The sequence below is a fragment of the Podarcis pityusensis genome, assembly GCF_964106645.2.
Source record: "Podarcis pityusensis genome assembly, chromosome: 1".
NCBI classification, from domain to species: domain Eukaryota; kingdom Metazoa; phylum Chordata; class Lepidosauria; order Squamata; family Lacertidae; genus Podarcis; species Podarcis pityusensis.
Window position 1 is genome coordinate 3,516,691 of NC_138028.1, and position 12,234 is coordinate 3,528,924.

The following is a 12,234-nucleotide window of genomic DNA, read 5'->3' on the forward strand; positions in this document are numbered from 1 at the left end:
AAAACAGTACTTCTGTCTTGTCAGGATTCAACCTCAATCTGTTAGCCGCCATCCATCCTCCAACCTGCTCCTGACACTCACACAGGAACCTTCACCGCCTTCACTGGTTCTGAGTTGAAAGAGAGGTAGAGCTGGGTATCATCCGCATACTGATGAACACCCAGCCCAAACCCCCTGATGATCTCTCCCAGTGGCTGCATGTAGATGTTGAAAAGCATGGGGGAGAGGACAGAACCCTCAGGCACCCCACAAGTGAGAGCCCAGGGGTCTGAACACATATCAAAACGCATATATGTTGCTTTGGGTTCCGGGATGGAAGGAAGGTGGGATATAAGCAAACTTTGGAGGGAGGGAGCAGCAGACGCCCCGGCCGAGAAGGTCCAAGCAGGTCCACAAAGCTGGGAGAAGATTGTCTCCAGAAGCTCAAGCGGAAGACTTACCTATACAGCATTTATGGCACCCTTTTGTATCCGGGATCTTTGTCGTTAAGGCAAATTTCCTGAAATGAGAGTTAAGTGTGAATGGTTTGTCGGTTTAACTAGGACTGTCTCTTATGTCACTTTTGCATTCAGCCCGCTGAATATAAACGGGAACGTAGATGGAGCGAAACCAATGCGACTGTTGCCCAAGCTTGCAAAATGGGCCCCAAATAGACCCTCCGTGGATAGAGGCAGTCTACCTCTGCCTAGCAGCCGGGGGAGCATACGAGAGGGAAGTGGGTAATAATAATAATAATAATAATAATAATAATAATAATAATAATTTATTATTTGTACCCCGCCCATCTGGCTGGGTTTCCCCAGCCACTCTGGGCGGCTTCCACAAAGACCAAAAATACACTAATATATCATACATTAAAAACTTCCCTGAACAGGGCTGGCTTAAGATGTCTTCTGAATGTCAGGTAATTGTTTATCTCTTTGACATCTGATGGGAGGGCGTTCCCCAGGGCAGGCGCCACCACCGAGAAGGCCCTCTGCCTGGTAACTTGGCTTCGTGCAGTGAGGGAACTGCCAGAAGGCCCTCGGCGCTGGACCTCAGCGTCCGGGCAGAACGATGGGGGTGGAGACGCTCCTTCAGGTATACTGGGTAGTATTTGTGTTCCCTTGAAGGACCCACCAAAAGCATGGACCCTGAGCCAGCAGGGCTCTCCTGGTGTAACCCCCCTTCGCCTACAAATCAGACCTCCATGTTTTATCTGACTTCTTATCTACGAGGATCAGGCCTTAGGCCTATTGAGTCCAGTCTCCTGCTACCAGAGTGGCCAACCAGATGCCTCTGGAGATGAGCGCAATGGCATTCTTCCTCTGTTCTTCCCCAGCACCTGGTGTCTAGCAATACACTTGCCTCTTGACAGTGGAGGCAGAATACAGTTCTCATGGGAAGCGATCCTTGATAGCCCTCATTACTGTCTAATCCCCTTCTCACGTTCTCCACCTCATGCAAGATTTCATATCCTGTTCTTTATCAGGGCATTTTGCATTTTGTATCAGAGCATCCCTGAAAGTTGGTGGCCATCGAACCTCTGCTTAAAAACCTCCAAGAAATGAGGTTTCTTTGGATAAGCTGCCACTTACCTCTGAAGGTAAGTGAAGGTTGTTGGAAGAAGATTTTTTCATGTCCAGGCAGGCTCATGGGGTAAGAAGAGGCCCAAACCGCAATGTTGGGCATTTGGGGACGGATTCAACTGAATACTTGCGCTAGTGGGGGCCAGTGCAACAACTCGTGCTAGTGTAGCAGGGCTTACCCACATCGCTGCAAATTGCCTGGGGTGCGTGTGGCTTTCTGGAAAATGCCCAGGACAGCACAGATGGGAAGGAAAGGGGTGACCACTCCATCAGGGAAGCCAAAACCCTTGTGCTGATGGAACAACTCTTAGAGTGCAATACTGAATTCTGCCCCATGTTTTCCTGTTTCTTGAAACTGCAGTTTTACTTGACTTTTAAAAATGATTTACTTCATAGTGAAAAACACGCACACACCTAACCATTCCAAGAGCTTACAATCTGTGTTATCTAAATAAAATAAAAAACAAGGGAAGGCGCACTTAATGCCAGGGCAGTGAACGTGGGGCTCTCCAGACACTGATGCACTACAGCTCCCATCATCCTTGACTGGCTGGGACTGATGGGAGTTGTAGTCCCTGCAGCTTCTAGAAGGCATTATGTCGGCTAGCCCTGAGACTGGGTTCAAGAGGTAAGAGAGTGCTAGCTTACCTGGGCAATATTCTGTCAGGGAACCGATGGGTCTGAATATGAGCAGCAAGGCCTGTTTTTTTGGCTTGTTCAAACAAAGCTATTAGGTTATGAGAGTAGAGCTGGAATGTTCTCCCTGCAACAGAAACACGGCCTGTCTCAAAACTCTGGCATATTATAACAATAAATGCAAATACCGAATAAAAACAAAGAATACAGAGTGGGAAAAGGTTACCTTCTAAAAAGTACAGCCCCAAAACATCCAGAAAGGTCCAAGCAAATTGCAGAGAGCAAAAGAGAAAGAAACAAATTAAAAATGACTTCCGTGGCATTACCGTAAGCCAAGCTAAATTCAGCACACCAAAGGGAAGATTTCCTAAGAGAATATCCTGTTCCCCTGCAACCCCCCATTTAAGCTTTGCGGTGCATTTCTTTAGCAACTGACATACCTGAGAGCGACATTAAGGTATTGTTGATCACGTAGAGCCAGGTGCATCTCCGCGGAAACAGCTAGAAAAAGGAGCAGAAGAGATTCCCATGGGTGAAAAACTGGGGAAGCGTTAAAGGAAGCATGGAAGGCAGTTTCTGGTAACTCAGGTTCCCAGGTTAAATTTTTCTGGTCCTTTCCAACTCTATGATTCTGTGTTAACTCAGAAGTTAGGTCCTGCTGTGATGAATGGGGTGTATACCCAGATAAGTATGCATTGGGTCATGAGGTTACTATTAAGCTTTCGAGAGTTACACTCAGTTTTAATCTGTTTTATTTTCATATATACATAGCTTATATAACCTCTCTCTATCCCTCACACTTCCAGGCTGACTCACAGACCACAGAAATTTACAGTCGGAAGGAGACACTTGGAGGCCACAGAGTCCACCTCAGAGGAGGCTCCCTAATGCAGGATGCAACCTCAGCCTCCCTTATGGAGGGCTGCCTGACCTCTCTTTAAATGCCTCTAGTATAGGGGGACCTCGTCACCTCCCGAGATGATATTGAATAACTAAAAACAATGAGAACCAACACATCGGAACCAAATATATTGAAAAACAGCAGAAACAATAAAAGCAGGGCAGCAGAACAGAATAAAAACTCTTTCAGACAGTATCTTAAAAGGATGGCCTGGGGAAATTAAATGAGTACAGGTGAAACTCAAAAAATTAGAATATCAATGAAAAGTTCATTTATTTCAGTAATTCAACTTAAAAGGTGAAACTAATATATGAAATAGACTCATGACATGCAAAGCGAGATATGTCAAGCCTTTATTACTGCCTCAATGCGGCGTGGCATGGATGCTATCAGCAGTAATTGATGCAAAAGGGGCCCAAACCAAGTACTGAATACATATGCATGCTTCTACTTCTCGGAGGTCCAATATTGCTCTATTTGCAATCCTTGTTTTGCTGATTTCATTTAATATTCTAATTTTCTGAGACTGTTAATTTGGGGTTTTCATCAGCTGTATGCCATGATCATCACAATTATAACAAATCAAGGCTTGACATATCTCACTTTGCATGTCATGAGTCTATCTCATATACTAGATTCACCTTTTAAGTTGAATTACTGAAATAAATGAACTTTTCCACGATATTCTAATTTTTCGAGTTTCACCTGTAAAACAAAAGCGGAACTCGTGTTTTAGAGACTACAGCTCCCATCAGCATGGCATGGTGATGGCTGCAGCTGTGGTTCATCTGAAGGGCAACAGGCTGGGGGAAGGCTGATCTTAAGTCATATGGCTGCAGATACTAGCTAGAGAAATTGGGGAACCTGAGAAGCTCCGATGGCTGGTTCCACATTTTTCTCAGGGTGAGGAGCCTGTGTCCCTCCAGGTATTGCTGGACTCCAACTCCCATCTGCCCCAAGCAGTGTGGCCAAGACCCAGGGATGATGGGAGCTGGAATCCAGCAGCACCTGGAGGCCACAGGTTTTCCACTGCTGTCTTAAGATGATGGAACTTAAGAGTAGGGAAGATTAGAGAGCCCTTTGCTCCACCCACAGTGGCCATCCAGCCCTCCTGCCCTGGAGGAGGCGCACCTAGTCCCCCATCCTGAAAGGGGGCTTTGCCCATCTCCCTGGCCTCGGCCTCCCAGAAGGATCCTGCTGGCCCTGAGCAGCTCTCCCCTACCTGTTCCATGGTGGCTTCGTGGAGCTCGTTGAGGTTGAGAGTGTAGATGCCTTCTTCCGTGCCAAAGATGATATACTGATCTAGAACATGGCAGAGGAGAAACTGGCTTAGCCTCTTCGGAAACGCAACTGGGGTGGGGTGTGAATTCCTCCCCGGCTCAAAAACGGAAAGTCACCCTCACCTTTCGTGTCCGGGTGTATCCAGGATGTGGCGCAGTTGATCTTCAAAGGGCAGCCGTCAAACACTTTGGAGAAGCAGGCTCCCATCTGGAACAGCAAAAAGGAAAAAAACCCATGGGGTGTCTTCATTGGCGTAAATGCAACACACAAGTTTCTAGTTCCTCTGACCATTAGAAAACACAAAGGAACAAAGCAGATGAGGGGGCAATGGCCAATGGATGTCTCAGAGACCAGAGAAATGACCAGTTGTGCCGGGATGGGAATAATAATAATAATAATAATAATAATAATAATAATTTATTATTTATACCCCGCCAATCTGGCTGGGTTTCCCCAGCCACTCTGGGCGGCTTCCAACAGAATATTAAAATACAACTATCTATTAAACATTAAAAGCTTCCCTAAACAGGGCTGCCTTCAGATGTCTTCTAAAAGTCTGGTAGTTGTATCTGGTGGGAGGGAGTTCCACAGGGCGGGTGCCACTACCAAGAAGGCCCTCTGCCTGATTCCCTGTAACTTGGCTTCTCGCAGCGAGGGAACCGCCAGAAGGCCCTCGGTGCTGGACCTCAGCATCTCGGCTGAACGATGGGGGTGGAGATGCTCCTTCAGATATACTGGACCGAAGTCATTTACGGCTTTAAAGGTCAGCAGCAGAGCTTTGAATTGTGCTCGGAAACATACTGGGAGCCAATGTAGGTCTTTCAAGACCGGTGTTATGTGGTCTCGGCGGCCGCCCCCAGTCACCAGTCTAGCTGCCACATTCTGGATTAGCTGTAGTTCCCGGGTCACCTTCAAAGGTAGTCCCACATAGAGCGCATTGCAGTAGTCCAAGCGAGAGATAACCAGAGCATGCACCACTCTGGCAAGACAGTCTGCAGGCAGGGAGGGTCTCAGCCTGCGTACCAGATGGAGCTGGTAGACAGCTGCCCTGGACACAGATTTGACCTGCGCCTCCATGGACAGCTGTGAGTCCAAAATAACTCCCAGGCTGCGCACCTGGTCCTTCAGGGGCACAGTGACCCCATTCAGGACCAGGGAGTCCTACACACCCGCCCCCTGTCCCCCCAAAACAGTACTTCTGTCTTGTCAGGATTTAACCTCAATCTGTTAGCCCCTGCCTTTGAGCCAGGTTCCCACAAGGATCTTCGCTTCTGATTTTTTCCTCCTGCAAATTGGATTATGAAGTGGAGGCAGCGACACCGTAAAACCCTGGGGAGCCCACTGAGCACCCCTCTCCTGTTCAAGATGGGGGAAACGGGGCTGCCCTACATCAACACCACTGTAACATGATAGCTCTTGGCCCGTGACAGCATGCACACCCCACCTCTGGAAAGCCAGGATCAGGAAGCAAGGAAGTCCCAGAGGGCTGAAACAGAGGAGGGCGCAGGCAAGTGGGCGGCCCCTGCAGTGCTACGGAGACCCCAGTATATGCCCCAGTATGCCAGGCGCTGATGATGACCCTGGGCACAGATGCTTTTGCAAACCCTGATCTCCGTTAGAAGAAACAGAGATGGGAGCCTGGCTCAAAGGCAGGGGGCTAACGTTAAGGAGATGCAGAGTGAGAATTCGTCTCTGTCCGGGCCCTTCCTCTCAGGGCTAAGCAAAGCTAGAAACGGCGCAACACGCACAGCAGTTTCAAGACGTGCCGTTCCAGCTCCTCGTACACGATCAAAAAGGTTTCTTACCAGCACCTTAGGAGTCGGTGGGAGGCCATTGATTGCTGGCTTCTGTGGATAGGGGGAAAAAAAGAGTATCACAAACCACCTTTGGAAGGCAAACATTGCTCCTTGGGAGCAACACCTTAAAAGGAGTGGGTTGAAATTCAAATCCAAGCTGACATATTACGCAGTTGCTTCGCAAAAGCGGTGTGCAACTTTCTATTGTCAAGCCTGGATCAGGCTACCTTGTCCTTGTTACCTGTACATTAACCGCCCTGAGACCTGCGGGTACAGGGCAGTATACAATTTTAAATAATAAGAATAAGAATAATACATTCTGGTACACATGACCCCTCCTGGTAGAGGAACATCATCAACATTACTACTATTAATTAAATTCCCAAAGCCCTGAATAAGAGCAGTTCTTGGGTACAGATTGATGGAGCCAGGCAATAACGAGCAGCCACAAGGAGGCCACGCAAGGGAGCCAAGTGCAAAACCACCCACCAGATATTCCCGCTTGTCCTTTTTCCGTGGCAGCTGTGGCACGTAGCCCAAGCCGTCAGCGTTCTCCTCCGCGGGCTTTGGCACAGTGTCCCCGTTGCCTAAAGAAGCAAAAATTTAAGTCATATTGTTTTTAGAATACAGATGCCTTTATATACTTGCTAATGATATAATATGACATGATATACTGGTGACGCTTAGTCTATTTTTTATTTGCTGGCTTGTTAGCTGCTTTAAAGCCCTAAACAGCCTCGGTTCAGTATACCTGAAGGAGCGTCTCCACCCCCATTGTTCAGCCCGGACACTGAGATCCAGCGCTGAGGGCCTTCTGGCGGTTCCCTCCCTGTGAAAAGTGAGGTTACAGGGAACCAGGCAGAGGGCCTTGTCGGTAGTGGCCTGTGGAAGTGGCCCTTCAGATGTCAAGGAAATAAGCAGCTATCTTATCTTCAAAAGACATCTGAAAGCAGCCTTGTTTAGGGAAGGTTTTAATATTTAATGCTGTATTGTTTTTAACACTCGATTGGGAGCCACCCAGAGTGGATGGGGAAACTCAGCCAGATAGGCAGGGTATACATACCTTCAACCGAGTATCAAAAAGACAAGACAACATCAAACATTAAAAACTTCCCCAAACAGGGCTGCCTTCAGATGTCTTTTAAAGATAGGATAGCTGCTTATTTCCTTCACATCTGAAGGGAGGGCGTTCCACAGGGTGGGCGCCACTACTGAGAAGGCCCTCTGCCTGGTTCCCTGTAACCTCACTTCTCGCAATGAGGGAACCGCCAGAAGGCCCTTGGTGCTGGACCTCAGTGTCCGGGCTGAAGGATGAGGGTGGAGATGCTCCTTCAGGTATACTGGGCCGAGGCCGTTTAGGGCTTTAAAGGTCAGTCCGTGGGCTTTTAAAATACTGGGACAGGATGGAATGGTGGGGAAAGTGTAGAATGTAGATTGGGGAGGCAAAGGTGCAAAATCCAGCTTCTGGCCTGGGGCACCTTGCTATTGGCCAGGGCCTCAAGATGTCAAGCTATGCTTCCCGGTCTGTTTTGACTGCAGACCATATTTTTTAAATTACAGCACACTTCACCAAGTTGGCACCCTTCAGATGATTCAGATGATTTAAGAAGCCTGATTAGAAAACTTCTGCTTTAAAAGCAGAAACGAAAACGCCAGCTCCTTCTACACTCTGGTGCAGCTGTACTGTGCATCCCCAACCAAAAGAATGAACCACGGTCGACTGAAGGGAAATGGGACTTTTGCAGGTCAGTGGCATGGAGCACCAAGCATTGGTCCCCCCACGGGGGGGGGGGACTTCATCTCCCCCAGACTGTTCTCAGTACAGCTGCATGGGAGCACCAAGGAGCCAAGTCTTAATTTGGCACCATCACCTTCGGAAACTGCCAGTGGAGGTTGCCTCTAACATTTCCCCCCGTAGTCCCAGATATCTCGTGGGGCGGCTGCGATGACCGGGTGAGCACACAGCCCAAAGCGGCTGGGCAGGTGGCCCTCCCAGGATGAGGATACTCACCCAAGTCGCTGTACCGGGTGGTGAGCAAACCAGGACTGCTGACACTGCTGGTCATCCCAATTGGGGAGGGTTCTGTCTGAGGCCCGCACACCGGGATGCTCTGTCTCCGGTGAGACGGTGGCGCTTGGCCGTGAGAGTCGGGGCAATACTTGATCGTCTGGGACTTCTCATCATCGACGAGGCCTTCCTCTTGGTAGATACTGAGCCTGGGCTGGAGCGAGAAGACACAGAGAGCGAAACAGATTGATTGATTGATTTCAGAACATTGAAATTAAAAGTAGTATATATTTTTTTCTTTTTCTTTCATTCTTTCATTTATATTTTAAACCTTGATTTACATTTTAAATTATGAATAAAAATGTGCACCAAAGGAATACTTTTAAAATGACAATAGACCAAAAACAGATTTAAGCTTGCCACCAGCTTTCTAAACACCAGGATAGGCTTCTCTACACATGAATGTTTTCAGCAGGTGTTGAACAGGGTACAGTATCAAGAGGCAGGGAGTTCCGCAGTGCAGGTGCCGCCACACGAAAAGATCGAGTTCTTAGAAATGCAGAATGTGTGTTACGTTAAGAGCACCGGTTCTGCCAATGGAGTCTGCAGATGGCAGCTGCTTTGCAATCTGATGTACTAGCGCTCCCCTTCCTCAATAGCTGGCCTGGAGGAAATGCTGCATGCAGCAAAGCTCGGCTTCTCCTCCTGCCCCCTGCCCTCTTTTGCCCCATGTTCTACCCCACTGGTCTGCCCCCTCTCTTTGCTAACCGGTTCAGTACACTCCACGCACACACTTTCGGCATTCCAGCCCGGAGGAACACTTCATGTGGCTGCGGCGTTCGCTCACCTTTGGAGGTAGCGGAGGGGGTCCTCCCCTTTTCAGCGTTGATCTAAAAAGAAACGAGAAGAAAAGCCAATGAAAATGATATTCCTTCCCACCCGGCTTTGATGTGCACGCAGGTTTTCAAAAGGAAGGTTAGCTGGCTGACAAGGCTATCGTTTCATTTTTCCAAAACCAAAGCCTCTGGTTGCAGAAAGTCACTTTTGAAAGGAGGGGTGTTAGTGAAGACAGCGGAAAACCAGCAGAATAAAACACATGGTGGAAGACAACCCTTCTTGGTGGGGTTTTCCCTCTCCTCCTGTCAGTATCTGTCACACACCAGAAAATGTTTCACTTCTGCAAGGCCCTGAAAATGCGAGCAGCCTCTCAAATCCCTCTGGGGTTTCTCAAATGCACACCCAACAAGGCTCTCTCTGTGAGTTGGTAGCTATCCCTACATTTTCTGGGAGCGAACTGCAGAGTTTAACTATGTGCAGAGTGAAGGATTTTTCTGTTTTTGTCTGCCCTGAAACTTCCAAAATCCAGCTTCAATGGGGAAGATGTGCTTGACTTATACAGGTTGCATGATCTTAGTTTTTCTTTGGCACAGGAAGCCCTACAGACACCTGGGACTAAGGTACGGTGACGAGATCAGGACTGTGACTGTCTGTCCCACCCCTCTTCCCTCTCCCCCTGCCAAATCTGAATATGGCCACCCCCACAAATCCTGCGATCTGTAAACTCGCACAATTCTGATCTCTTCACTACATGTGGTTTGAAAACTCTGCACAGGACAGAACTGCAGTTAGCATAATGCAAAGTTTCGGGGTGTTGTTGTTTTTTAAGCACAGAGAATTACTCTAATTACTCCAGCCTTGCCATTCTTCGATTTTTCAGAATTATTCTGCCAGATGGCAATTAAAAAGAAAAGCCATCGGAAGGAGAACATATTTTTGGTGGGACAATGTGTTAATAGCTCTGCAGATGGCGTCATGGAATTTTGCAAAGCGAGCTACACTTTTTGAAAGGATTGCACACGGAAACCGAATGAACACGGCACCTGCATCGCATTGCAGGTGGGAAGCGAGAGAACCCTGAGAAGCTTCCTGCCCAGAGCCAAAATGCTCCCTTCTGTGCGTGGAGGCAGAAAAGGCATCACGTTCTCCGGAACCCTCTTCCCTCAGAAGTGAAGGAAGTCCAAACATTGTTATATATTTTCAATGTTTACTTAAAGCTCTCCTTTTCTCCCTAAGGTAAAGGTAAAGGTAACCCTGCCCGTTTGGGCCAGTCTTGACAGACTCTAGGGTTGTGCGCTCATCTCACTCTATAGGCCGGGAGCCAGCGCTGTCCGCAGACACTTCCGGGTCACGTGGCCAGCGTGACAAGCTGCATCTGGCGAGCCAGCGCAGCACACAGAACGCCGTTTACCTTCCCGCTGGTAAGCGGTCCCTATTTATCTACTTGCACCCGGGGTGCTTTCAAACTGCTAGGTTGGCAGGCGCTGGGACCGAACGACGGGAGCGCATCCCGCCGTGAGGATTCGAACCGCCGACCATGCGATCTGCAAGTCCTAGGCGCTGAGGTTTTACCCACAGCGCCACCCGCGTCCTTTTCTCCCTAGGCCTTCCCAAATCAGTACATTTTACTTCTATGGATTTTTTAAAAATGGTGTTTGGTTTTTATGTTGTTTTATGATCTGCATTGTGTTTTATTGCTCTACACTGTGTTTAATTGCTCTTGGGGTCCCTCCCAACTCTACAATTCGATGATTCTAACTGCTTTAAACATCTCAGGTACTCTCTGAATGAAGAACAATTTAGAAAGGCTGGGCTGAAACGGAAGACAGGATTTCCCAGCCCACTCAGGAGAAGCACCAGCCCCTTTAGGGTCTCCAAGGGTGACTGAGACATTGTTAAAGAAAGCCAACTCTGTTAGGTAGCAAAGGAGAGAGAGAGAGAGAGAGAGAGAGAGAGAGAGAGAGAGGAAAGTCAAACGTCAAGAAAGAAATCACTCACTCCTCAGCATCTTCGTGGCCGTCGCCAAATTTGGTAAGAAGCCCCCTAGGTAAAACGTTGATAAAATTATTTTATTTTTTTAAAAAAATAAAATTTAGCCTGGGGTAGTAGGGCTGAAGAGCACCTGCGGCTTAGACTCCAGGATTGTGATCTGTAGAGCAGCTATGTGGGGAAAATCAATCTCAGGAGGAGACCCCAGAAGCTTCTGAAATTCTGTACGAAACCATCAGCACTGATGACAAAGGGATTCTTCACATACCTGAAGTCCTGGGTGGCACTTTGCTGGCTTAAGACCGTGTGACAACCGCTCTCTAATCCCGCCTGATTTTCTTTAGCCTGACTGAGCCGTTCTTTCTCAAACTTGGGTCCCTGGCTGTTGTTGGACTACAACTCCCATCATCCCTGACCGCTGGGCCCTGCTAGCTAGGGATGATGGGAGTTGTAGTCCAGCAGCAGCCGGGAACCCAGGTTTGAGAAACACGGATTTAAAGAATGAAAATGCTACTGTAATCCATAGCTGCATCTGTCAAGGCTGGATGTCCTGAGGTAGAGGACCTTATGCATTATATCCTGCGCTGCCCCTTATATAATGAAGCAAGAGAACGATTTTTAGCACCTATAATGACAAGGTCCCCTAGCCAGAACCTCTCTGACATAATTTTATTTCTCCTCGTAGACATAGATAAGTATGTGACCTGGCGTGTAGCACTCTATGCAACTGCCACTAGGAAAATTAGAGTGCCAGGCTGGGAGCAGAGAGTCCAGGGTTCGAATCTCCGCTCAGCAAAGAAGATCACTGGGTGTGAGCTTGGCCCAGTTGCTGTCTCTCAGCTGAGCCTACCTCATGGGGCGGTTGTGAGGGTAATAATAATAATAATAATAATAATAATAATAATAATAATTTATTATTTATACCCCACCCATCTGGTTGGGTTTCCCCAGCCACTCTGGGTTGCTTCCAAAAAAATATTAAAATACTGTAATACATCAAACATTAAAAGCTTCCCTAAACAGGGCTGCCTTCAGATGTCTGGTAGTCGTTGTTCTCTTTGACATCTGGTGGGAGGGCGTTCCACAGGGCGGGTGCCACCACCGAGAAGGCCCTCTGCCTGGTTCCCTGTAACCTCACTTCTTGCAGGGAGGGAACCACCAGAAGGCCCTCGCTGCTGGACCTCAGTGTCCGGGTAGAACGATGGGGATGGAGACGCT

At 48.2% G+C, this 12,234-nt stretch overlaps 1 protein-coding gene and 1 long non-coding RNA gene across 3 annotated transcripts in view; one reads left to right on the forward strand and one right to left on the reverse strand.

The window, feature by feature from the left end:
* Nucleotides 1–12,234, reverse strand: part of MAP4K5 (mitogen-activated protein kinase kinase kinase kinase 5) — a 90,529-nt gene that overhangs the window by 9,975 nt on the left and 68,320 nt on the right. The window contains exons 17-26 of one of the 2 annotated variants that reach the window (XM_081018733.1): nucleotides 11,026–11,070; nucleotides 9,038–9,080; nucleotides 8,194–8,404; nucleotides 6,672–6,769; nucleotides 6,192–6,233; nucleotides 4,509–4,593; nucleotides 4,328–4,407; nucleotides 2,645–2,705; nucleotides 2,217–2,331; nucleotides 441–499 (exon numbers count right to left, since the gene is read on the reverse strand). In XM_081018733.1, coding sequence (XP_080874859.1) covers nucleotides 441–499; nucleotides 2,217–2,331; nucleotides 2,645–2,705; nucleotides 4,328–4,407; nucleotides 4,509–4,593; nucleotides 6,192–6,233; nucleotides 6,672–6,769; nucleotides 8,194–8,404; nucleotides 9,038–9,080; nucleotides 11,026–11,070 — 839 coding nt within the window. The remainder of the gene's footprint in view (nucleotides 1–440; nucleotides 500–2,216; nucleotides 2,332–2,644; nucleotides 2,706–4,327; nucleotides 4,408–4,508; nucleotides 4,594–6,191; nucleotides 6,234–6,671; nucleotides 6,770–8,193; nucleotides 8,405–9,037; nucleotides 9,081–11,025; nucleotides 11,071–12,234) is intronic. The other variant, XM_081018734.1, reaches the window with a different exon arrangement.
* Nucleotides 1,043–12,234, forward strand: part of LOC308470520 — a 215,454-nt gene continuing 204,262 nt past the window's right edge. The window contains exon 1 of the long non-coding RNA XR_013982462.1: nucleotides 1,043–1,080. This is a non-coding gene — a long non-coding RNA (uncharacterized lncRNA). The remainder of the gene's footprint in view (nucleotides 1,081–12,234) is intronic.